The sequence below is a fragment of the Cydia fagiglandana genome, chromosome 17, assembly GCF_963556715.1.
Source record: "Cydia fagiglandana chromosome 17, ilCydFagi1.1, whole genome shotgun sequence".
Classification (NCBI taxonomy): domain Eukaryota; kingdom Metazoa; phylum Arthropoda; class Insecta; order Lepidoptera; family Tortricidae; genus Cydia; species Cydia fagiglandana.
The window spans coordinates 4,318,298-4,345,380 of record NC_085948.1 but is presented as its reverse complement, the minus strand read 5'-3'; the positions used below and the strand labels follow the sequence as shown (position 1 = coordinate 4,345,380).

General features: G+C 39.1%; 1 protein-coding gene across 1 annotated transcript in view; it reads left to right on the top strand.

Moving 5' to 3' along the window:
- The window catches only part of LOC134672946 (chromosome transmission fidelity protein 18 homolog), a 60,568-nt gene that overhangs the window by 5,242 nt on the left and 28,243 nt on the right, over nucleotides 1–27,083 (top strand). Inside the window, exons 8-16 of the mRNA XM_063530897.1 lie at nucleotides 405–567; nucleotides 2,167–2,362; nucleotides 3,448–3,593; nucleotides 4,073–4,240; nucleotides 4,977–5,040; nucleotides 5,452–5,607; nucleotides 6,373–6,517; nucleotides 7,117–7,208; nucleotides 7,719–7,868. Of these exons, the coding sequence (XP_063386967.1) occupies nucleotides 405–567; nucleotides 2,167–2,362; nucleotides 3,448–3,593; nucleotides 4,073–4,240; nucleotides 4,977–5,040; nucleotides 5,452–5,607; nucleotides 6,373–6,517; nucleotides 7,117–7,208; nucleotides 7,719–7,868 (1,280 nt within the window). The remainder of the gene's footprint in view (nucleotides 1–404; nucleotides 568–2,166; nucleotides 2,363–3,447; nucleotides 3,594–4,072; nucleotides 4,241–4,976; nucleotides 5,041–5,451; nucleotides 5,608–6,372; nucleotides 6,518–7,116; nucleotides 7,209–7,718; nucleotides 7,869–27,083) is intronic.

Below are 27,083 nucleotides of genomic sequence, written 5' to 3'. Positions count from 1 at the left end.
GTATACAAAATTTTGTAAACTTTAGGTACCAATTGGAACTTAGGCCAGCGTAAGAACCATTTTAAATCGTCAAATAGAGAAATAACCCTTATGATTTTATTTATAACCTGACTGTTAATGGTTCTAATAAATGAGACTGTAAAAATGTACTTTGGTACAGTCGCAATCAGATATATCTGAGCGGCCGAGGTGCTCAAAAATATCGGTCCACGCCATCTGCCTTGATAATAGAATCGTGTTCAGATATTTGTGAGCACCTCGGCGGCTCCGATAAATCTGATGGCACAGTACAGTCGTACCCCCTTATTTATGATACTTAGCAAATGACAGATAGGAAGGAACAAACAATTATCTAATTATTCTAGATTTGACACAAGTTTATGAATAACGTCAATATCTTTCAGATGAGATCGACGGTGCCCCGTTGCCTACCGTCGAATTGTTAGTGAAGTGGTGCACAGCGACCGCAGCGGCCGCCGGAAAGAAAAAGGCCAAGACGCAGCCTTTACGGCGACCCGTCATAGCCATATGCAATAATTTGTATGCCACGTCATTGAGGCCTTTAAGGTAAGATTAACATAAGTCGTTTTTGAAAATTTTAGAATTTGAATTTGAATTCTACTATCTATGCATATACTTTCTTGTTTGAAATAATTCATCATTTGTTTAGAATTTTAATTTTTCGGATTTGGGCAAACTTAGCGATGTCGGCGGAAGTTCTGTAAATGTATAGTATGACTTAGACAAGAGTAAGTATAGTTATACCTAAAGAAAGAGGAAACCGTATAATAACGATAGCAAGTTATAGGTGTAGGGATGTGATCGTTTGAAAATCCCAATATTATTTCATGACATGTCGTATGCGTGCGCTCAATTCTGGTGCCGATACCTATAAATCGGACTAAGCTACTCTGGCTACGGGCACTTTCAATCCACCATAAACGTTAAATGCCTACTAAAAAAGCCACACCACTTAAAAGTCTGCACATAACTTGGACACATTATACATATTTTTCTCAAAAATGGACGGAAAAGTCGACTTTGCCTTCTGAAAAATAGGTCGCGAAGCGCGTAGTTTATGGCTAGTCAAAGTTTAAAAAGTTAAAAACATTGCAGTCTCGATTTTGGGACTGCAATGTTGCATACAAATTCCATTATTTGTCGCGCTCCAAACTTTTCTTTTCTTTTCTTTTCCAAACAAAAGTTGAAATGACCATACCAAATGAAGGCACAGGCCCATTAAATAGCCAAACAGATGATTAGTACCGCGACTATTTAGTTGCGTATTTTTGGCAGAAAAATACATATCTATTATTTTATAAAAAAAATAAAAAGACCGTTGCTTTTGTAAAATATTTCTATGATATTTATTTATATTACTTGCACCATTTTTGAGAAAAGCACTATATATGACTCGGCCGGAAGGCTACTTGCTGGCTTCGGATTCAATTAAACGGACTCCTAAGGTCGTCCATTTAAAACGAATCCTCAGCCTGCAAGTAGCTACTTCCGAGCCTCGACAATAATGTACTATTGATTCGAAATGTAAAGGTGAATTTACATTACGAAATTAGTGTCATGAAATTGGTTTCGTGGCATTAGTTTTACCAACAGTTTCACGTGTAATTTAGTACTTTCATAATGCATGCATTAATTTCACGAATGCAAATCAGTTTCGTGCTCTGCGCGATTTTTTGGTGAAATTAATGTCATGCAACTAATTTCGTAGTGTAAGGGTCTCCTCAAATATATCGACGCGCATTCGGCAAAAGCCGATAGGAAAAAGCTTTATGTCCGCGCAATAAGAGCGAAAAAGTCGTCGTTCGGCTCGGCTCGCATCGGCCGGCGCCGGCCGACGCGTCGTCGGCTTCTTCGCTCTTATTGCGTGGACATAAAGCTTTTTCCTATCGGCTTTTGCCGAATGCGCGTCGATATATTTGGGGAGACCCTAAATGCGACGTGAAAACTTAGTGTCGCGAAAGTGTCTGCGCTTTGCGGACGTGTAGCTTCGATGCTGATGCGGCCATGGTCACTGCGATACTGTGAATTTCACGACACTAATTATTTCACAAAATTACTTCCGCATATATCGAAACTACTTTCGTGAAACCAATTTCAACATGCATGACACTAATTTCGTAATGTAAATCCCGCTTAATGTTCCAGGCCGGTATCTCTGATCCTCGTCGTGTCCACCGTGTCGCTGCCGCGGCTGGCGGCGCGCCTGAGCCTGGCGGCGGCGCGCTCGGGCGCGGGCGTGGCGCCGCGCGTGGCGGCCGCCGTGGCGGCGCGCGCGCACCCCGACGTGCGCGCCGCGCTGCATCTGCTCAGCTTCCTTGACAAGCTTAAAGGGGGCGCTGAGGTACGGTCAAGGTCAGATGCGGCCAAGGTCATCTGTGGCCAAGATTAGCCTCCCGATCATTTATGCAGTTTTCAATTTGGAAAGATATTTCAATATGGGCAGTTTAAAATACGATGTGATTTTGTCCTTTTAAAAAGACATCGGGACAAGTTAGGCAAAGTCGAGGTCGAGTAAGGTCAAGATAAGTACGGACGAGGCCATGTAGGTCAAGGTCAGACCCTGTCAGGGTCGAGTTCAGTCTAGTTAAAGTACGGTCTATATTGACATTATCAGAGGTCTACAACCGAGTTCCCGAAACCCCGCCAACAAAGCGCGCGGCGGTACACCCCAGGGGGCTTAGTCCATGGAAATCGGACATACCCACTGAGCTTCTCCCGGGCGAGTGGGATCCATAAAGGATTCCCCCTGGGTCATAAAAAAAACCGGGCAAGTGCGAGTCGGACTCGCGCACGAAGGGTTCCGCACCATAATGCAAAAAAAAAACAAAAAAAAGCAAAAAAAAAAACGGTCACCCATCCAAGTACTGACCCCTCCCGACGTTGCTTAACTTTGGTCAAAAATCACGTTTGTTGTATGGGAACCCCATTTAAATCTATATTTTATTCTGTTTTTAGTATTTGTTGTTATAGCGGCAACAGAAATACATCATCTGTGAAAATTTCAACTGTCTAGCTATCACGGTTCGTGAGATACAGCCTGGTGACAGACGGACGGACGGACGGACGGACGGACAGCGAAGTCTTAGTAATAGGGTCCCGTTTTACCCTTTGGGTACGGAACCCTAACAAACGGTCTGCATTGATACGGTCAAGTCAAAGTCAGGTACAATAAAAATCAAGCAAAGTAAAATTGTATAGTCAAGTACGGACAGGGACCAGTGCAGTCAATGCCAGCCAAGGACACTCGTACCTACTACCTATTTAAATTATTATTTAAGAGGACGGAGTTATTATTGTTTTATTTTGTCCCTTTTTAAAACAAAACAAATTTAATTCTAATTTCTAATATCATTAATTTAAATTTGACTGCCAATTTTTCTTGTATGGTTGGCTGCTAGAAGTTAACATAACATTTCTCGATTTCAGGTGACGGTAGCGGACGTGGAGAAAGCCTCCATAGGCACCAAGGACTGCCACAAGAGCCTCATGCAAGGACTGCAAGCAATTTTCACCATCAACGACAAGGAAAAGGATATTCTGAAAACGGTACAAGCGGCCGGGGAATATGACAGGTACATTATAGTCAATAGGGAATATTGCGCAAAACCAGAGTTTTGCATAGAGGGCGTCACTAGGCCAACCACATGGCCTACCGTAAAATACGACAGTCGAAAGTTCGGTTTCTGCCTCTATCACTCTTACCCGATCGATAGAGAGGCAAATAAAAAAATCGATTTTCGCGTTTCGCGGTAGGTCAACTGTGAAGTTGTAAACAAACCGCCTTGATGCATCAATGTCATAGTGAAAACTAGTCAAAAAACTGTTTAAGGCCTAGTATGTTTAAGTTACTCTATAGTTTACTAAACAAATAAGTGCTGCACTCTGGCGGCAGAACATTGCAGTAATACTCCCCATTACTATAACACAAATCGGACACTCACGTGTTACACAAATCAGAATTAATAACTTGAAATTGTCAATGCACACACATAAACGGGGGGTTTCTGTGCTGCCTACGTAAATCAGAAATAACTTGTATAAAAAATTCCAGACTAGCGGATGGGATTTTCGAGAACTACCTCCAAGCTCGCGTGGACTCCCGGCTCCTCATAGCTTGTGAAACTCTCTCCTGGCTTCGGTTCTACGACACTGTTTACGCGTGGACGCTGCGAACACAGAACTACTCTTTGTACGGTGCTCTACCGCTGTGTATAGCTAGGTAAGATACAGTCCATAGCTGGTATCTGGGTAAACCTTTTATAATAGCGGATGGAGTATTCGAGAACCCCCAACTCCTCATAGCTTGAGAAACTCGGCTGGCTTCGGTTCTACGATACCATTTACTCAAGGACACAAAACTACTCCTTGTACGGAGCGCCGCCTCTGTGTATAGCCAGGTTAGATGCATTTCATTGTATAATTATGATAAAATTTATATACTTTTAAATAAAAGTAATAATCGAGAACTACCTACTCTCGCGTGGACCTCGAATCCTTATACCATTACCACCATTTAAAGTTTTAAAATTGAACCTAAAACCTTACAACTGAATTATTTACATTAAAACTTAAGTGCAGTGGGTTCAGCCAACAGAGTTCTTAAAAAATCTTAGCGCTTTTATAGTTCGTTTTTTTAGCATTAGAAAGAACTCCACAGAAGCAAGCATACAGTTTTTATCAGGCTCTTTAATTGTTAATAATTATTGAATTATCTTATGTAGCATGATCAATACATATAATTTACTTCAAATTATTACTGCTAAAAGTGCCGGATTTGGAACCACAAGCTTACTTCTGCGAAGTTCTTTCTAATGCTAAAAAAAACGAACTAATAACAATCTTCAAGCTTTTAGTTAGTAGGTAACTTCATCGATTCGATACATATTTTACTCGATGAAAATAAAACACGATCATACTCTGTAACCAATGATTGAAGTAAGGGTTTATTTTTGCAGGTGTCACACATTATTAGCGTCTAGAACTCCGCAGAGAATCAAGTTCCCGACTCAAGCTCAAGAGGTCAGTATTTGCAGTGTACACCGATTTGTGGACCCGGGTATGTCCTTAAACTACGTCCAACACCACCGGTGGACGGGCAGCAGCGTCCCTCAAATTCGGTGTACTCGACTGCGATCGCCAACCCGCCTGCCAAGCGTGGCGATTATGGCATTCACCCCCCATAACAAGGGGGAGGCCTATGTTCAGCAGTGGACGTCTTATGGCTGAGATGATGATGATGACACCGATTTAAACCGTGCCGTACCGATTTAAGCATATATGGCGTAGTATGTTAAAACTATCTATTTTAGTCTATTTTAGTAGATATAGTAAATTAAAACTATTTATTAAAATATATGAACATAAATGTGCTCTCTGACTGCCCAGCTCATACAAACAATATTTTTTTAAAGTATTATATAATGTTGACAGATGTACCGCCGCCAAACGGAGCTGGACGCGACAATGTCGTCTGTAGCGCGAGGTTGCGCGGCCAGCGTCGCGCTGTCGCGTACTGCGCTGCGACTGAGCCTCGTACCGCTCCTGCCTTATTTATTGTCGCCCGTGCTGCGTACTGCTAACGTGCAGGTAATGTTTACAAACGGAGCTGGACGCGACAATGTCGTCTGTAGCGCGAGGTTGCGCGGCCGGTGTCGCGCTGTCGCGTACGGCGCTGCGACTGAGCCTCGTACCGCTCCTGCCTTATTTATTGTCACCCGTGCTGCGTACTGCTAACGTACAGGTAATAATCGAATTTAAACGGGTGTGAGACATACTAACATTAAATGATTTTGCGGTTTTGACTCACTTGTTTTTAGTCTCTCGCGCGACATGTTTCTGAGAGCCTTTGCGAGCGTTCACGACGGCCGTGTATCGCGTACTGCTAACGTACAGGTAATGTCTATATTCGGGTTGCGACTGCAGCAGTGTTACTATTGTGGTATTGTTGGTTCAGCGATTGCAACAGCTAACAATGAGCAATGTCACTGTCACTTGATAACTTGCGTTGTTGCTGTTGCAAATGAAATTTCAATCCGACACTCACTTTTATCAAGAAGACAGTGACATCACTCATTTACCGTTACTGCAGCAGTAAAAAATAAATACACAAATAAAAATATTTGAAGAACATCTTCACAAATCGATCTAGCCCCAAACTATGTAATTTTAAAGGATGCGGCCATGTCTCGAGTGTCTCGTATCATATCATCAGTCTTTAAATAGAGAACTAAGTAACTGGTTTATAACGAATGTTTGACTTTTGTATTGCTTTGATGTAGATTTTGTAATTGATCCTCGTAAATAAGCACGCATTAAAAACATACGATTTTCTAACATTGAATTTTTTGACAGCTATGCACGGAAAACGAACGCAAAGCCCTACGTGCCTGCGCGGGTGCCATGTGCGACTACGGATTACAATACGTACAGCAAAGGACGCCTGAAGGACTGTACGCGTTCGTGTTAGAACCCGACATACACAAGATCGCCTTCTTTGGTGAGTTCATCAAATTATAATTATAAATACAAAAATAAACAAGGTATTGCGTCACTAGTTGCAACACAATTTTAATTGGTGCCATGACCAGGATTTTTAACAATTGTGATGAGTGATTTTACGATCTCACAAGATATTATGTATTCAGAAGCTGTTTGCTCCTGCTCCTGATTACATATATTATTAAACGTTACCGAGAAAAAGTACTACCGTAAAACATGTCAAAATAAAATACTCTTTCTGTCCTCCTTTTAATTTATCACTACACCCAGTAAAATAAAGTCCCCCTCCGCGTCTGTCTGTCTGTATTTGCGATAAACGCAAAAACTACTGACAACGGATTTTCATGCCGTTTTCACCTAGAATAATAGAGTAACGTGATTCTGGGGGAAGGTTTAGGTGTATACTCGTAATTTGTTAACCCGTGCGAAGCCGGTGCGGGTCGCTAGTAATTATAATATTTCTGTAGAACACAGTTTAATAAACCGTATTTTTCATCCATAGCTGCGACTCTGAGGATTACACAGGTATTAGGCATACACAAGTTTTTTGAAATTGTGTCTTATTACTTGATCTTAAGGTAATTTGTCGTTTGATAGGTAACGAGGATAGAGCGCGGCCGCCGCCGCCAGTGCGGCAGGCTATCGCTCGCGAACAACAATTGGAGGTTATTCGCAGAAACGAAGAAATGGTAATTAATAATCTTGTTTTTATCATTTACTTATCACGCTTGCTCTTGAAGCCTGGTAGCCGCTAACTACAGTTCGATTTACGAAAGCTGGCATGAATGGAATGAATGAGTGAATGAAAATATCTATGTGTGTATCACATTAACCAATAAAATGGTGGCTCCGAGTGTATACCGATTCATGTGTCACTCATACAAAGAAAGTTTCGTTCATTCCATTCGTGCCAGATTTCGTGAATCATTTGTCCGGTTTCCTTAAGATGTTTTTCTGTATTGAATAATGACACCTGACACTAATTTCAGGGTTTTCCCGAAAGCAAGGAGCTCGGAACTCATTGTTGCAACTATCGCAAGTCGGGGTTCATACCCGCGCCTTTCGATTCGAACATTTGAAAAGTGTCACGCTAGGCCGCCAATGCTCCAATGACGTTTTGGATATAAATTAAATTAATGGCAAAAAAATTCAAAAAAATCGAAGATTTATATTAACGGACTAATGGTTTCTTGTCGCAGGCTAACAGAGTGAGCAGTACACAGAAGAGCACAGAAGGAACCAGTAGAGCACCGCCAGCGATAAAGGAGCCGCTACCGAAGAAGGATGTCCCACTACCCAACCACTTGCAAAGGTTAAAGCCCAAGGAAGTCACCAAGTCTGCTCCACAGGTTAGTTGCATGATTCTTTTCTGTCCCTTATATATCTGTTTACAGTAATATCTGCTAGATGGAGATTATATTACACCGTCGGTCACCAATGTATTGGCACGTCCATACTAATCTTTTTTTTAGTTGTTTGGAGAAAATAACCACGAAATAAATGTAAATAACATGAAATGGAATTTGAATGGTATATTTAAATCAGCTGGAAGTTAATAATTTATTATCAATGAGAATTTTAAATATTGTAGATAGAATACTCTCTCGTATTGGAACACCTCAGTAAAATACTAGCACCTGATATAAAAATATTTTTCTAGCATCTGGTAATACGTATTAATAATCATTATTTTAACTTTACTATGCGCTGTATTTATATGTGTAAAGTAATTTTGTTACCGGTTTTGTAATAACACGTATGTGACACCTAAAACTCACTTTGAAAATACATCCTGAAAGTTCAATTCTAACCATTTTTACTATAGCATCGAAAAGAGGCTTTGAATTTGTTATAGACACTCTCATATGTCATTCAAGATCGTAGCCTCCTGAGTCCCTGGGGCCATTATAAAGGATTAAATACAAATGGAATTTTGAATTAAAATGGAATATAAGAAGGTTCCAAATTCAAAACTGCAATAATGACAAGGGGGACACAGGAGAGTATAGCAGATCTCAGCAACCAATTAGAAAAGCCCGTCCACCACACTCGCAGCTAAACTCCCACTCGAATTAAAATGCCAAAGAACGGTTGGTCTGATAAAGAAGCTCATTACGGCTGAATGGCCGGCGCGCAGATTGCGGTTTACCCGCTTGATGGAATATATTAGCGGGCTGCCCGCGGCGGCGATGCGAGTTTTGGCGACAACAACGTTTTAGGAGAGACTTTTTGGTCCTATAATGCATGTAACCTGAGTTTAGGTTCTTTTGATCCTTAGATGGAAAGGTTTTGATACCGTAGGAGGTCTTTAGGTACTTTGATATATTAGCGGGACGCCCGCGGCGGCGCTGCGATGTGAGTTTTGGTGACAACAGCGTTTTAGGAGAGCCTAAAACGTTGTTGTCACCAAAACTCGCTTCGCCGCGCCGACTGTTTGGTCCTATAATGCAAGTAGCCTGAGTTGAGATTTTTTTGATCCGTGGACAGGTTTTGATACCGTAGGAGGTACCTACTTTGATGTATTAGCGGGACGCCCGCAGCGACCCGGCGGTGCGAGTTTTTGCGACGACACATTCTAGGAGACAATTTGTAACCTACTTGATTATTTTGATCCAGAACATATCCTGAGGTGGAATCTTTTTTATACGATCATCCGAGGCATGTTTGGGCAATATGAACAACATTTTCGATAACATGTTGATTATTTATGAACCAGAATGCCAGTATCTAGAACTGCTAGACGCTATTAGGACGTTAGTTTTGGGTTTTTTGAACATTTTTGACTTAAAATACATGCTCTGAAATTATGCGTAACCTAAATTTACGCGATTATATGTATCCTGATACTTTAAATGGCTTTGTAAAAATCGATATTTTTCATGAAATTTTGTTATTACGTGTTCCACACGGTCAAAGTCGCGAGCCAAAGCTAGTGTCATATAAATACGAGAATCCCGTAGCGTGGTGTCAATACGCGACACATCACAGCACTCGGCATCGCGCTAATTGCGACCGTGTTTGCGGATCCGCGTCGCATTGTGCGCGTCTTGTTGAGCGATGATGATACGCTGTAGACGGGGCACTGCTTTTATTACACCGCATCTGACCGCATACTAGGAGCAACACACGTAACTTGGGCTTTTTATCATTGTATTAAGGTTCATGAATGGTCAGATTACTGCGTGTGTGGTGTCAATACGCGACACATTACACTCGGCATCGCGCTAATTGCGACCGTGTTTGCGGATCCGCGTCGCATTGTGCGCGTCTTGTTGAGCGATGATGATACGCTCTAGACGGGGCACTGCTTTTATTACACCGCATCTGACCGCATACTAGGAGCAACACACCTAAATTGGGCTTTTTGTCATTGTAAAGGTTCATGAATGGTTAAATGACAGCGTGTGTGGTGTTAATACGCGACACATTAAACTCGGCACGCGCTAATTGCGATAGTGTTTGCGGATGCACCTCGCATTGTGCCCATCTTGTAGAGCTATGATGATACGCTGTAGATGGGGCACTGCTTTTATTACACCGCCGCATCTGACCGCATACTAGGAGCAACACACGTAACTTGGGCTTTTTATCATTGTATTAAGGTTCATGAATGGTCAGATTACTGCGTGTGTGGTGTCAATACGCGACACATTAAACTCGGCATCGCGCTAATTGCGATAGTGTTTGCGGATCCGCCTCGCATTGTGCCCATCTTGTAGAGCTATGATGATACGCTGTAGATGGGGCACTGCTTTTATTACACCGCATCTGACCGCATACTATACTGCAAAATGTTGCCACTTAATCTGCTAACGCGTCTTGTATTTATGTAAAAATAAGTAAATAAAAGTACTTTTCGTAGGAGTAAAATTACTAATAACTAAACTATCTTAGCGTGACAAACAAATTATTGCAGTGGCAAAATTGTCTTATTTTTGGGTCTTGAATTACGTTTTGCAGTTTAGGAGCAACACACGTAATAAACACGGGACTTAATCGCGTAAAACTTACGTTTATTTAGGGCCTGACGTTTCGAACGTGACGTTACCTTCGTGGTCAAGTGCGGGTAGTTCTCAAAACCCGCGCAGCAAGATATTGATACAATTACTCGCCAGTCTGCCTGTGACCACGAACGTAACGTCACGTTCGAAACGTCAGCCCATAATTAAACGTAAGTTTTACGCGATGAAGTCCCGTGTTAGTTATAAAAGTAGTGAGTGAAAATCTTGTTAGTTTAAATCAATATACCTACTATTAGATGTATGGTATATCTCCAGTTTTACTGTATAAAAAATAAAATAAAAATAATTTATTTCGACGATTTAACCCATAGTTGTAGACTTAATTTACTATGTTAGTACCTAAACTAAGATTTTGGGAGGTCCAGTGCCTAACTAATGCACTATCCCATCTCGCTGCCACTACGGCCAGGAGACTGTGGTGGCTGTCACGCACCCTGCAGAGCGTCGCGGCGCAGCGCTTTCTTGATTGCTTGTTTGTTAACAATACACTAGTAGAGTTTAGTAATTTCATTTTCACCTCAGCAGCTCGAACAAGGGTACTTTGCTTCTTAAAAACAGTGAGCAAAATGCGATTTTGCTGACTGAGTCATTTTGTCTCACTCAGTGAGCAAAATCGCATTTTGCTCACTGAGTGAGACAAAATGTCATTCAAGTGACCTTTATAGTCAAATGTCAATTCAACATGCGGGGTCTAATACAAGTTAGATATACTTGGGTTCTATTATCTCTGTCCCTCTAGTTCTCTAGTATGTTCTCACTGCTTAGGGTGAAAAAATTTGTGTACTACACGAGATCAAAGTTATTTACATCTCGTGCGCTTTTGAATCCCTTACTACGCTTAAGATTCTAAATTAGATTCACTCGCTACGCTCGTGAATCTATTATAGAATCTTTCGCTTGCACGGGACTCAAAATAAGCACTCGAAGAAATATCAAACTTTGATCTCTTGTTGTACAAATAACTATTGATTCAAATATGTAGGTGTGATGCCTCGTCTGTCTCCCATTTCTTTGCCGGCAGAGGTCACGTAATCGCAGCAATCTCCGGCGGGGCGCGCACAAAAAGAAATGATTAACTGCGCGAATGAACACATCCGTGCTTACATAGTTACTGAAATAAATTGTTATTGCATTTGTTATATACTTGCATGGTTGCTTAATAGTGCGAGTGCGAGTTGTGCTAGTGTTCTGAAAATATGCAGCTGCAAATCAAGAAACCAGACCGAATTTGGAATTTATTTTAAACTCTAAGGAAGAACGCTAAGGGCGGATCTAAGGGGAGGAGGCATGGGGGGTCAATCGACCCATGCGACAAAAAAATAACTAGAATATGACTACGTGACCCCCTCCCCTATCAAGCTGGATCCGCCCTTGAAATTAGGTACGCGGCTGTTACAAAAATAAAATGTACCTATATACTTCATTGTAAATATTAAGATGGTGAATTAAAACCCGTGTACAGTCGCCATCAGATATATCGGAGCGGCCAAGGTGCTCACAAATATCTGAACACGCCTCTATTGTCAGGGCGTTAGAGTGCGTGTTCAGATATTGTGAACACCTTGGCCGCTCCGATGGCGACTGTACTAGATAACTTTATACACGGTGTAACATGAGGAAACCGAATAATTTTAACCACGCATTTCAGAGGTCAAAAGAAGTAAAAAATGTAATATGAGTTAAGGTCAATTCCGCCAAAAAAAAATTTTTTTTGTTTGTTTTTTTTCATGTTTTGAATGTATTTGTACTTAAAAAATAAATGTTATTAGTAAAATTGTCACTTAAAATTGATTTTAACATTTTTTTTTCGTAAAACTCACTTTTTGCAAAGTGTTACTTGTCACTTTTTGACATCTGTCGATAAGGATATTTAGACTACGTCCCATAGCAGTAACATCACCATCAAAAAGGCCTTTTACACTATGTAACAACAAAAACTCGCTTTTTTTTTAATGAATAATATCTCTGAAACTAGGCGAATTTCAAAAAAGGTTATAGGACATTTTTGTCTCTAAATATGATCAGGAATACGCTGTTAAAATTATTCGGTTTACTCATGTTACACCGTGTGTAGGTACCAAGGTCGTAAAGATATAAATTACTTTCGAACTCAATATATTAATTATGTTTTTCAATACGAACGATCCGTGTCTAAATCACCACAGCACAAATAAACCACAAAGGTTCCCCAACCTTAAAAATCTTAATTACAATTGCTATTACAAACTCGTTCATTATTAAACAAGTCCATCATGAGATTCCGCAAATCCTTTTCAAAAATGTTCAAAATCAAACGTCAGGATGGGATTTTTAATTCCCATTACAGTGGGGGTGGGGGGTAATTTTTGTCAATACCGGTCGCGAGGGGCGGTAAATACAATAACTAATCAAAATAAAAGGGTTGCGGCCGCCTCTCTATTAAAAAGTCTGTAAGAATTCCTCCGGAGGGTCGGGTTGGGGGCGACGTGCACTGCGCTTTTCAGTTAAATGTAGTAAAACATTAAAACTGCAACAAAAAAATACCAGTCACTGAATTGACCAGTTAAAAATGAAATGACCATGATAAACAGTTACTCAGGACTGTATTGTTTTTCTCTTCGCCGAAATAAAGATGAGATATACATATGTGACGTTCCATGGTAAAAGGTACCTTATCGCTGCTGGCGCTTACGTCGCGTAGCGCCGCAAAAATATTGGAGCGGCGTTAATAAAAGCGTAAGCGCCAGCCGCCATAAGGTACCTTTACTCGTAGGACGTCACAGTCACATAATTATATGTATTTTGGGTGAGAGACTGTTTGTATGTGTACCTACCTGGTAGGTACGCAACCATGGGCCGATTAAGTTGAGGTTTTCATAAAGGATTTTTGATACACCAATGACAAGTTATTAGATGAACTTTAACATACCAGGGGACTACTTTAGCACGATGGCCATCGAGATCTGATATGTAAGGTATTGCACAATTTATCAGGTGATCATTTACCATCGTTGCGAATCAGGAGCATGACGGCGCTGCTATAATTTTGCCGAGCTATCTAAATTTAGCTAGTGTCCGACCGAAACATGTTTTTTTGCCGAAACCGAAACCGAAACCGAATGTTCGGCTTTGGCTCTAGTTTCGGCCGAAACCGAAACCGAAACCGAAACTTTTGTAGACTTGATAAAATCGTTGAAAAAATGTCATAAAACCGCTTTTACGTACACATATTATGGGGCTGTTGAGACCCAATGTCCTTGAAATTGATGTTACTTAAGCAGTTTTTTTAAGAAAATTACTAAGACCAAGATAATTCTGCAACGATTTTGAGTGAAGTGTTAAGTTGAAGTGTTATTTTAAACGTCAAAACTTCTATGAAATTATGACGTATCAATAACATTTGCACTAGTTGCACTGCAGAATTTTCTTGGTCTAACTCTATTCAGTCACTATTAGTCAAGCTAACATGTAGATACAGGGTCAACCAAAAACGTGAGCGCAGCGAGCGCGAAATTTTTTGTTAACAATATCGCAAGGCCAGGTACCGATCTTCACCTGGGCCTAAAAGTCCGAAGTGCCCCAGTGAGGCGAACTTTCATGCGAAGTCAAAGCCGTGCTTCAGGCTTCAGGATAAGGAGTTGAGCACAGACTCCAACCAATGTCCAATGTATTAAAAAGCGAGACCGCAGTTTCGTCGACGTTCGACAAAGTAAAAGTTTTTCGGAACTTATATACCTACGAAATATCATTTGATATTTACTATTTGCTTTTCGGTGAAGGAAAAACATCGTGAGGAAGCCGGACTAGTCCCGATAAGGCCTAGTTTACTCTCTGGGTTAGAAGGTCAGTCTGATGACAGTCGCTTTCGTAAAAACTAGTGCCTACACCAATTCTTGGGATTAGTTGTCTATTGGACCCCAGGCTCCCATGCCACGGCTCGGCCAAAATTCCGGGATTACGCGAGGAAGATGATGAGTTTTCTTATTATTATCTTGCCCAGGGCCCAGTAACATGCGACAGTGCTATCTCATTCACTCCGATGCAATTAGACAGTGTATGCGTTATAGGTATTGACAGCCTCTTAAGACTGCGTCGGCCATCCAGTGGCGCCCTCATTAGTGGAATAGTGTTTTATAATAAACCAATTAATTTCTGTACCTATACATGAATCAGTATAATTATGTAGATATTAATATTGTTGTCCTACTTATTCCCCAACTTTTGGTCTTTGTCCGAAGTACCATTTCGTAAGTTTCGGCCCGGCCGAAAGGTTCGGCCGTTTTTTGGCCGAAACCGAAACTACAGCCGAAACATGATTTTTTGGCCGAAACTGGCCGAAACCGAAACCGAAACCGAACCTTCGGTCGGACACTAAAATTTACTTAATTATATTTGGTGTTTTAGAAAAAGCTTCCAAATACTAGCCGAGCCCGACGGCTGCGTTTAGTTACTGTATTATACAAATAAAGGTTGCGTTCGCAACAGTACGGAATATCATATGATATTTTCGGTGAAGCTACTAGCTTTTCGGTGAAGGAAAAACATCCAGAGGAAACCTGCACACATCCGCGAAGAAATTCAAAGACGTATGTGAAGTCCCCTACCCACATTCGTCCAGCGTGGGGACCATAGGACTTCTCGTGCTTGAGAGGAGGCCTGTGCCCAGCAGTGGGACGTATATAGGCTAAATCTCCTTGGATTTCACGGGCCTATAAATCCCGGTCTTTTGATAGGCTTGGGTGGGGATATAGATCCAACACGTAGAGGCCCCTTGGAGAGCTTTGTAGAACGCTTGCTGGAACCCGTTCACAGGCGCGACAATAGACACCCATGAACCGGTCTCAGCAGGCATTGGGAGTATTGTAGAAAAAGTGAACAGTATAACCGGTCGATAGATTGAAGTTTGGGTGGGCAATGAGACTAGGCTAATATCTAAATTATTCCGTTATTTACTTTTGTGGTTAAGACGAAACAGGAGTTGAGTTTTAAATATTTTAGGTAAATATACCCGACTCGCTAACGGAAGCGGCTCCTAAAACTGCGATAAGGACAAGGCGAAAAATCCCGCGTAAAAATCTCAAAAATCGAGGTTTCGTACTCGACTGTTTCCTCCTCCAAAACTTAACCAATCCTAACCAAACTTGAAAATCTAAATGATTATGAAATTATCTGTGTCGGCCTGTTTTGCTTTTTTGGCTAATTGATATTAGTTTTGAATACTACGCCTCTCATTGCGGCATAGTCAATTAGGCCATCTTGGCCATTTATGAAGGGCTCTAGCGCCTTAAAAACAAAAATATAATAAAAAGCAAAACGGTCCGACACAGATATTGACAATATTAATCTGTGTTGAAAAAATCGTTGCTCTAGCATCAAAACCCATGGAGGAAACAGTCGAGTACGTTTGTTGACCACTTCTGCTGGCTCTTGCGCTTGGCTCAGTGCGCGTCGCGCCTAACCCCATTTTTCCTGAAGTTGCCGCCCCGCTAATGGCCGCCGCGGTGCCGTCGATTCAAGCCATAATTTATTACTTAGCCCGATGTTTTTTCAATTTCAATTAGGATGCTTTTTCACCGGGCAAATTTGCTTTGCGAGCTTGCTTATAAGAAGTTATGCTGTTATGGGGGTTCAACTCTTAGACAGTTTATAGATATATTTTTTAATTTCGCGTTGACTTAGCGTTGACTACTACAAATTGGGGAGGTACATATATGTGCCGTTCCACGGCAAAAGGTACCTTATGGCGGCTGGCGCTTACGTCGCATAGCGCCGCAATAATATTGGAGCGGCGTTTATAATAGCGTAAGCGCCAACCGCCATAAGGTACCTTTACCCGTAGGACGTCACATCCAGTAGTTAAAATGAACATCAAATTTCTATAAAAATATGATATGACGATTATCGGGGTAGGTATTTCCACACTTACCCCCTTATTCATAACACTTTACGGGACTGATTTAGTTAAATTATGTTTTATCCCTTTCTTACAAATACATAAATCAAAATGACAGATAAGGACAAACGATTATTACTATTATTAGCTAATTGAGGTTTGTATCGCGTTTATGAATATGGGTTAGTCTCTGCAAAAACGTTGTAAGATTATATAGTAATGTGAGGATCGTTTGTCACTGGAACAATACGCAGAGAGACACATGGTGTATTTTTCTTGTTACTAATTTACTATTACAAAGGAAAGAATATTGTTTTTAGGGTTCCGTACCCAAAGGGTAAAACGGGACCCTATTACTAAGACTCTGCTGTCAGTCCGTCCGTCCGTCTGTCACCAGTCTGTATCTCACGAACCGTGATAGTTAAACAGTTGAAATTTTCACAGATGATGTATTTCTGTTGCCGCTATAACAACAAATACTAAAAACAGAATAAAATAAAGATTTAAATGGGGCTCCCATACAACAAACGTGATTTTTGACGGAAGTTAAGCAACATCGGGCGGGGTCAGTACTTGGATGGGTGACCGTTTTTTTTTGCCTTTTTTGCATTATGGTACGGAACCCTTCGTGCGCGAGTCCAACTCGCACTTGCCCGGTTTTTATTATTTTTTATTTGGTTGCCTGAAGCATAGACATATACATCGACACAGAAGTAAAATGTTGTAACGAAACTGCTAAACGTCGACCAATCTCATTTACGGTTAGTAAATCCAAGCAATCAGCGCTCTTGTCCATCGCGAGCCAGCACTTTAGCGGCGCTGTGCCGGTCGCGTGCGCTCCGCGGCCTTATTCTGACGCTAACAGCGCTAACTGCAGTAGAACTGCTATGGAATTGTAAGAAGTTGAATCTTAGCTTTAATTCTTCTAACTAAGTTGAAGCGTCGCTCTTTTACAAATCCACACAGTAAATTCTTGGAACAGAAGTATAAACGTCCGTCAATCAGGCCTATTCGGAAACTAGATGTGACTTGGATATCTAAGTCATAACTTGTCGAAATCTTTAAAGAGGACCTCCAGAATCGCGGAAACGTCAAATTTGATATATGTATCTATCTTACAAATATCTTTAAATTATCCGTATCGTAACTTGTTGAAGTCTAGTAGAAATCTAATTATTTTTTCCGAATCGAGCCGAATCTCATTTACACGCCTCCCCTTTGTGATTAAATTCTAATTCAGCTATCCAAGAATTTTCTTTAAGAGATTACTCTTAAACGAGAAGTCCGGCTGTTGTCTGCGTCTATCTTTAATCAATTGTTTTACTGAATCTGTTGTATCTTTTACGGAGACGGTCAATAAAGAGTATTATATCTTATTATCTAATGTAAATATGTTAACATCCTAATAAGTATATCGATTACAGAAGTGTTTTCAAGAGAGGAAGCATAGAATTACCAGGATTTAAAGGAAATTCCATACAGTTTGGATCTGGATTACAAAACCTAGTCGAGGCGTGTTTACTTTAAGATTGCTTTAAAGTACAGTCAGCTGCAGACGAAGTTGAACCCCCTGCAAACATACATAACGTATAGGTACAGTCAGCCAAGAAAGTGGCCTACTTTTCGACTCTATCAATCAGATGATAGAGTCGTAAAGTGGTAGACCACTTTCTTGGCTGACCGTACCTACTAAAGTTATGAATTATCGCAACCAACGCATGCTTTAAATTTTTGACTGAAGCTGAAGAAGTTGTTAGTAATTAATGACTTAATTAGTGTACTAATTAATTAGGTACTTACACATTAAAGGACCTACGTTATTAGGATACGAGAATGGGACCCCAACTAGCAAAAATAAGTCATAAATATGTTTTACAAACGTTTTTCTTAAAACTTATTGGTATGCAATTTTAGGCATACAAACGTTTATACAACGCGATTTTGGCGCAGTTTTTATGGCTAAACAGTCGTAGAGTGGTCACTCAATCGTCATAAGCAAGCACATTTAGTCCTACAGCTGTCATAAAAAATATATTAAACGACTTTTTAGTCGGAAAAGTATCGTAAGTTCTCGCTTTGTAAGTGCAATTGCTTGTAGAGTGATCATAACGCAGACGTTTGTACGACATATGAGTCGGTGAAATGCAACAGCGAAGCAGTTTCAATCATAAGTATCATTACAGGTCAAACAATTTGTGAAAAACAGTAATAAGTATTAGTATTATACTTTTTACCATTTTAAGTACTAGTAACTCGACATCTACTAGATACGAGTATAACAAATCAGATACGCATGCGAACATAATATTTTCGACGAATGTTACTAGGTTTTGTAAGACATTATTAATGCCCCCTCTAAATATTGTTTATTTATTATATATAATTTAATAAATTAATTGAATATATATCTTTGATTAGTTATATGACTCATATACAATTAAAAGCACTAGCTTACGACTTATAACTCGTAAGCCGACACGATACGGCCGCCATTACCCTGATCATCACCCAGTAGCTATAAGACGATCATGTTTATGACTGTTGTATGGCATTTTAGCAATTTAACGGCTGTAAAAAGCTGATGTTATGACTAGTTGTACAGTAGTAACTCATAAAGCTTTTCTATGACCAAAGTGCTGTAAGATGTCATATTGAAGTTGTAAATCCGGGAAAAGGTCATGGTTAAAACTTTTATACGACAATGACTAAATTGCTTTATTACTATGTTATACAAACGTTTGTACAACTGTGATTTAAGCACAATTTGCTTTAAAACTAAAGTGCTGTATAAATGACATTTATACAACGTCACGTTGTAAACCTTGCTTATTTACGACGCATCTACGATTAATCAGTCGTAAAAGGTTCAGATCTTATGACCAATTTGTTAGTAGTACGTGACCTACCTACGTGATGTAGGTCTAATAAGAAAGAAGACCTTTAAAATTATTTAAAACCAACATAATTTTCGACCAAATCAAAACCTTTCTAAAACTTGCTCATCCACCAAAACTTCTTATCCCACTCGTTTCATTTCTCGCTCTCCAGAATACTCCCTCGCAACGGGAGGTCCAGCGCGAGTTAACAGCGAGTAAATTTATTACATGGGCGTGAATACCCATTTTTGTACTCGCACTCGGTAATAGATGCTAATAACCCTCCCCCTCTATACTGGTCTATACCAGTTATAGCCTTAGGGTGGTGAGGAGCTTTATTCGGATATTAGTAGTGCGAAGGGATTTTTAGAAGATGCTTTGTTAAGTTTGGGTTAATGGAGGTTATATGATAAAGAAATATATTTTTATACTTGATTCTTCTAGATTCTAGAAATTAATAATAGTTATAGTTTAATCGGTACAATTAAGTAACAAGGAGCTGCGTTTTACAATTTGTCTATCCGAGTACACTAAGGTAGGTGGAATTGTATTTCATTCGCCCCGTAAATAAATAAAACTTACAATATTAAATTATTAAAATGAATATGTTGTTATTTGATAAAAAAACATGGTAAGTCCTATACAAGCTGTAATAATTACCTATAAAATTCTACCTATAGGCTAAAAATAAAGAAAATCCATGTAATAACTTGGTTATCTGTCTTTGTCTCATTACAAACATAAAAAATGGGCTCCAATATAAAATTCGACTACGTATGCGCTCAAGGCAATGTGTCCCAACCTCCAACAGAATTACTCAACACACCTTTAGCTTATCAAAATAAATAATTCAGTCCCGAACCGACGCCTGGCGATCCATTCGCGATCCGCTCTTATACCGGGTGACGGACCGCGCGCCGTCGCGCCGCGGACGTGGAAAAATCTCGCCCTAACCGAATAACCCCTTCGACACCACTGATGAAAACTAAATACGAATAACCTTAGAAAAAGTAATAGTAGTATCCTGCTCTGAAGTGTTGTAAGAAACAGAGACAGACTGATGCGGTTTAAGCGAGCGAGTTGCAAGACACTCGAGATAGCTAGGAGGATTTTTCTGTAGCGGGGGGTAAGGTTAGCGCTCGCTTCCGATTGGCCGCCTCCCCGGAAGGATATGACCTATAGTTTTTCTTCTTAAGAACTTCCTCCGTCCATTGTCGGTGTGATTTACGACTAGGCGGGGGGGCACGATTGATGATTGCCAGTATCCGGCTGGCAATCACATCTGCCGGGCTCCGAGCAATTTCCCCGCATATTCGTTTACTTGGCGCATTATAGGGGCACTCTTTCCGAGGCTGAGTGTTATTGCCGCTATTATGAGAGAGCTTAAGAGGGTAGGCAAGGCTTATACGGTTTACGTAATCAATGGTATTATGGGTTTGATGAATGTTGAAGCGCCTTGGATGGATGATACTCTGGTTTTCCACGTTGGTATTCAGTTTTGGTTGGAGCGCCGGTATTTGGTTCTTATTACTGTTAATGAGATGCTTAAATTTTATAAATGATGGCATTTTCAATGTAATAAATAAAATATAAAGTAAGGTACATTTTAATTCAGATTTCAGATAGGACAGAGACGCAAATAGACGATCAAAAGAAAGAAATTGTTCGTGGTATACCATCTGATATCAAAAAGTTATTTTGTAACAGTATTTTGAAGAAAAAAATGCAATGGAAATTGGCACCGAAAAAAATTCAGCCCTATTTTCTCAAAAAAACCGGGCAAGTGCGAGTCGGACTCGCGCACGAAGGGTTCCGTATCATAATGCAAAAAAAAACAAAAAAAGCAAAAAAAAACGGTCACCCATCCAAGTACTGACCACTCCCGACGGTGCTTAACTTTGGTCAAAAATCACGTGTGTTGTATGGGAGCCCCATTTAAATCTTTATTTTATTCTGTTTTTAGTATTTGTTGTTATAGCGGCAACAGAAATACATCATCTGTGAAAATTTCAACTGTCTAGCTATCACGGTTCGTGAGATACAGCCTGGTGACAGACAGACTGACGGACGGACGGACGGACGGTAGGACGGACGGACGGACAGCGAAGTCTTAGTAACAGGGTCCTGTTTTACCCTTTGGGTACGGAACCCTAGAAAGCGTGTTTTATTGCTATCCTCCTATTTCAATACGTGGTATTAAAAATTGTATTTATTAATTGCTAATAATGTTAAGTTTATTGTTTTAAATAATTAGTAAACTTTACTAAATGTTGAAGTATAAGTACTGTGAATTTCTAACTGTTTTTATTCGTTAACGATACAGTTACGTTGAAATTCGTACCTATTCTCTATTCCATAATAACCAGCACATTACACTGGTAACAGTATGATTGCACCGCAGTCTTTATGGCATTATTCGAATTTGGAAAACGAACCACCCACCGCCCCGCGGGCAATCCAACCCTATTTGTTGCCAGTTCTAAACACCAAATCGAAACGAAGCATAGAGTAAGGATGCGCGATTTATTATTTTTTGGTAAAAATGGTTTTAGTGGGTAAAGGCGAATGTATCTTCAGCCAGTTGCTTTTTTTAAATATAGTAAGACCGTAAAAAGTCCGCAGCGATTTTGATAGCCCACGCAGTGCAAGTGTCATTTTAAACGTCAAACTTCTATGAAATTATGACGTATATATAACACTTCTACTGCTTGGGCTATCAAATCCGCTGCAGACTTTTATTGGTGCGACTATATTTACTTTGGGGTTTGGAAAAGTTTTATGGACTCACTTCAGTGATTTTACATCACTAGATAACATTGATAACAAGTAAAAGAAATGCTTGACCCTGATAAATATACAATTAAATAAATCGAATAAATATAATATATCGAAACAACAAACTTTACGATTTTTAATTTACTTAGATATTTTACACTCACCGACAAAGGAAAGGGATTCCTCATAAATTCACATTGCATAAATTTATTTGTACCTACCTAAAGTTAAAGAGCGATTTTAACATTTTTAAAGTAAAACTTTCGGAGGACTACAAAATCATGTTTTTATATACTTCATATACCTAGCCTTTTAGTCGATTGCTGATGATTTATGGTGTAATGAGGTGAACTGGGTAGGTAAAGGTATTATTAGGTAATGAAATTGAATATATTATTCAAAAAGTTACTCCAAATTCCATTACAAACTCCACATCTAAAACCTATTCTCGCCCAGTCGTCAAAAGGGAGCCGTTATTGCATAAATTCTTTTTCCGAACGAATTCATTTGTGGAACATGGTGAAATTTGAATTTAGAACGTTCCCGGGCGAGCGGCAAATTGTGAATTAGAGAGCCGCGGGCGCACCCGCTTGTTAGCTAGTTTTTACGCTGGCAACCCTTTGTGCGGGATTGCATCAATGCAGCTTATTTAGACTTCGCGGCGAGATTGTAACGAATCACACTATTTATTTAGGATATTTCTAGATGCTTTAGCAGAAATTACGCGTTGTATAACTATTATCATCATATATAATCGATTGAAACATAGTTTACAGTACATATGGTCCTATTTTCCCCTACTAGTGCGTAAAATAACACTTTTCGTGCGTATGTCCAAAGTTAAAAGGGCCATATGTACTGTAAAACGTACACGATACGTACACGGTACGGGTGTAGTACGATACACGTGCGAATAAGTAATGTCTAATAAAGAATTTCCTCTTTTCCGCACTTGTATCCTAAATAATTATTCCAGGTCTTTCAGAGACTCATTCTGTATTTGAACGAGTTGAAACTAAAAACAGTAAAAACTAATTTAATATGAAATATGATTTTACCAACGCACCGGAGTTTAATATTTTGAAACACGATTTTCTCGAAATTGGTATAGTTTGAAAATAGTTTTTACGAATGTAATATTTTAATATACCCCTTTGCAACACTTTTGTGGGAAATTGAAATAACGCAACTTGTTTGAATTTATAAATTAGAATACTTGGAATGTTTCAGCCAATTTACAATTAAGTACCTCTCAATACAATACAATACAATACAATACAAATACTCTTTATTGCACACCTCAATAAAAGAAGACAATACAAAAGAAAACAGAAATACAAGCAGAGGTAACCAACAGGCGGTCTTATCGCTAAAAAGCGATCTCTTCCAGACAACGTTTGGGTAGCGGAAATTAATAAATTTACATATACGTAGGTGTTGCAAATGAAATGAAAGAAACCTATCACTAAATACATCGAAAACAGACAAATTACCATGCAAATAAAAATAAACAGAATAAAAATACATATACATACATACTTATATAGACATACATATATTATATATAATACACAGTGTAACATGAGTAAACCGAATAATTTTAACAGCGTATTCCTGATCATATTTAGAGACAAAAATGTCCTATAAACGTTTTTGAAATTCGCCTAGTTTCAGAGATATTATTAATTAAAAAAAAAAACAAGTTTTTATTGTTACATAGTGTAAAAGGCCTTTTTGATGGTGATGTTGCTGCTATGGGACGTAGTCTAAATATCCTTATCGATAGATGTCCAAAAATGACAAGTAACACTTTGCAAAAAGTGGGTTTTACGAAAATAAAATGTAAAAATCAATTTTAAGTGACAAGTTTACCAACAACATTTATTAATTAAGTACAAATACATTCAAAAACGTGAAAAAAACAAAACAAAAAAATTTTTTTTTTGGCGGAATGGACCTTAACTCATATTACATTTATTACTTCTTTTGACCTCAGAAATGCGTGGTTAAAATTATTCGGTTTCCTCATATTACACCGTGTAGGTATAATATAGCAGTGCCAGCAATAGAGAAAGAGTAACCAGATAAAAGTATTAAGGAAGAGATAAGAAATGGAGTTTAAGTAGACTCTTAAAAGACCTATCATGTATAAGTTCGTTGAAAATATGTACTTATTGTGTTTTTAAAGATTTTTCGTTATGTCATGGCTTTCATTCCCACTCGTGGCTTTTAAGCTAACGTCGGTTTCAGTTTTTATTTAAAAAAGTCTACATCCTAAGGTTGCCTCCAGAATCTCGCGAACTAAATTGACAGGTCAATGTGCACAAATGATACCACAGTTTGGCCAGTGCTGTTCATATCGATATTTTCAAAAAAGTTTGAATTAGAGAATATCGCGAAAATTCTCCGCTAGCGGCGCTACTGTTGCGCGGTCAGTTAAAATGTATCTTTAAGTAATTTAACTATTTTACCAATGTTACTTGGTATTTCGAAAATTGTGCAATTTTACAGTAATAGATACAAGGATATTGGATAAACATATTGTAGGTAATTAAATAAATATTTTATTACATTTATGTTATTTTATTTGTTAAGAACACTTACAGCTAGATAGGGAATGCAAATCGGTTATTTTCGGTTATTTTTTGTATGGAAATAATCGGTTATTAACCGAAACCGCGGTTATTTCCATACAAAAAATAACCGATTTGCATTTCCTACAGCTAGAGTAAGAAGCTGTAGGTCACAACCTAGAAACAGTGATTTTGGCTCAAAATACAAAAAAAAGCTGACCCAGACGGGGAAGTAATATTTCTCATTTAATTTGTGTGGTGTGGACGTAAAAATTAAATCGTCTCGGTGATCCCTATTGCTTCGACTGTAAAGAAGACTACTTAGTCCCTAAACTGGACATTCAATTTGACAATTAGGTCAGAATTTAAATACAGTTAGACCAAACAAAGTCTGCGATTTTGATATCCCCCGCAGTGCAAGCATTATTTTAAACGTAAAACTTCTTGTGTGAGACGTATTAAATAACAGTTGCACTGCGTATACTATCAAAATCGCTGCAGACTTTCCTTGGTCTAACTTTAATTATCGATCAATCTCATCTACTGGCCACATTGTATAAAATTAAATCACCAATTTTAGATTTATGACGACAACCGCGAGCTCTTGAAATAAACAACTTGCCCCTAAACCTGCATACTAACATTGAAATTCGTCAGTTTCGCATCCGCACCTCCTGATTTGATCGGAAACGTCACAATCTTACAATCGAATCAACCACTTTTCTCGTCACATTCATACAAATCGAAATCGGTTGTGACCCCTTTATAATTATGACATGGGTAGTTAATGCAATATCTTACTTATCGATATCATTTTATCGACATATACCCCTGACTATTTTTTCTTTGCTATTCCTGGCGGCGTAGCACGGTGGCGTTTTTATCCCTTGTCACCATACCTGTCACGTTCTAACAATTATGTAAGTGCGAAAGGGACGCGCATAGTGATAGTCGATAAAAATGGAACCGTGCTGCGCCCGCTGGTATCATTTTATTTGTCAAACTCGTGTCAATTTAGTTCGCGAGTTTCTGGAGGCAACTGTAAATAAAAACGCACAATACAGGGTGGCCCAAAAGTATTATAGATATACCCTTTTATAACTGCCAGCATTTTTCAGTTAAGTAATCTTCATTTCAACGATATTTTTATCCGCAACCATTATGAGATTTACCCAGTATATCCAATCTTCATCAAATAAGTATGACATTTTTGCCATAACAACATTACCGTTACCTCGTAATTTCCATTACGGCCCGCATTACAAGGATTACAGTCCCAAAGTCCCAATTTACAACCCTCGCACTATTATTGTAACTAATCTTGTCACTAAACAAACATAACACCAACCGCCAACCATCCCAAATTAATCTTTATTACCTTTGAATAAAGTCCTTGCCAATTGTCATAAGACTGGTAATCCCTAGTCCGATTAGGAGTTCCAAATTCAAATAGGCTCAAATAATGCGGTTCGAAATTTAAACACGCGTATAATTTTTAAAAATTGGAAGCCATGTGCATTGCCCACGGCTAATTTTTTCAGCCAGTGCGGGGTTGTTAAATAAGCGTTAACACAAATGCACGGATAAATGTAACCTCTTTGCTTCTTTATTTGTAATAATTTAAACTTTAAAGTCATTGTAGTAAAGTGCTATTTAAAAATGAATGTATTGATGAGATGCGAGATTGCGAAAGTTGGGCCCTGAGATGTATTCATAGAGGGTAGGATAATAAACGTTTTATTGACTCGATCATCTGTCACAACCTATACTTATGTTGTCATGATTGCGGCTCACTTTCCTTAGCTCACAATGTTTGTAACTTAAAAGGTTTAGCTTTCTTCTTTAGTATGATTCACACTTGTCAGAATGTAATGAGTATTCATTCATATTTCCATTTCGTTTCTTCTTTTTAGGGTTCCGTAGCTAAATGGCAAAAAACGGAACCCTTATGGATTCGTCATGTCTGTCTGTCTGTCTGTCCGTCCGTATGTCACAGCCACTTTTTTCCGAAACTATAAGAACTATACTGTTGAAACTTGGTAAGTAGATGTATTCTGTGAACCGCATTACTGATAAGACTGATAAAACTAAAAAAAATATATGATGTACATTACCATGCAAACTTCCACCAAAAATTGGTTTAGACGAGATCTAGTAAGTAGTTTTTTTTTAATACGTCATAAATCGTAAACTGCAATTTGATTACCTATGTTACTTGCTGCTACGGAACCCTTCATGGGCGAGTCCGACTCGCACTTGGCCGCTTTTTTTATTTCAATGTACCTATTTCGTATCCAAGGTAGCAAATCTTGGAAATTTGTTAGTGCCTACTGCCTACTCTGGTCCTATTTCAAAAGATAACATATCTACTTGGATTCAGATTTCTCGATCCCTCATTATCATTTAAACCCAGTATATCGGGTGACGCTACTGAGGTCATTTATCG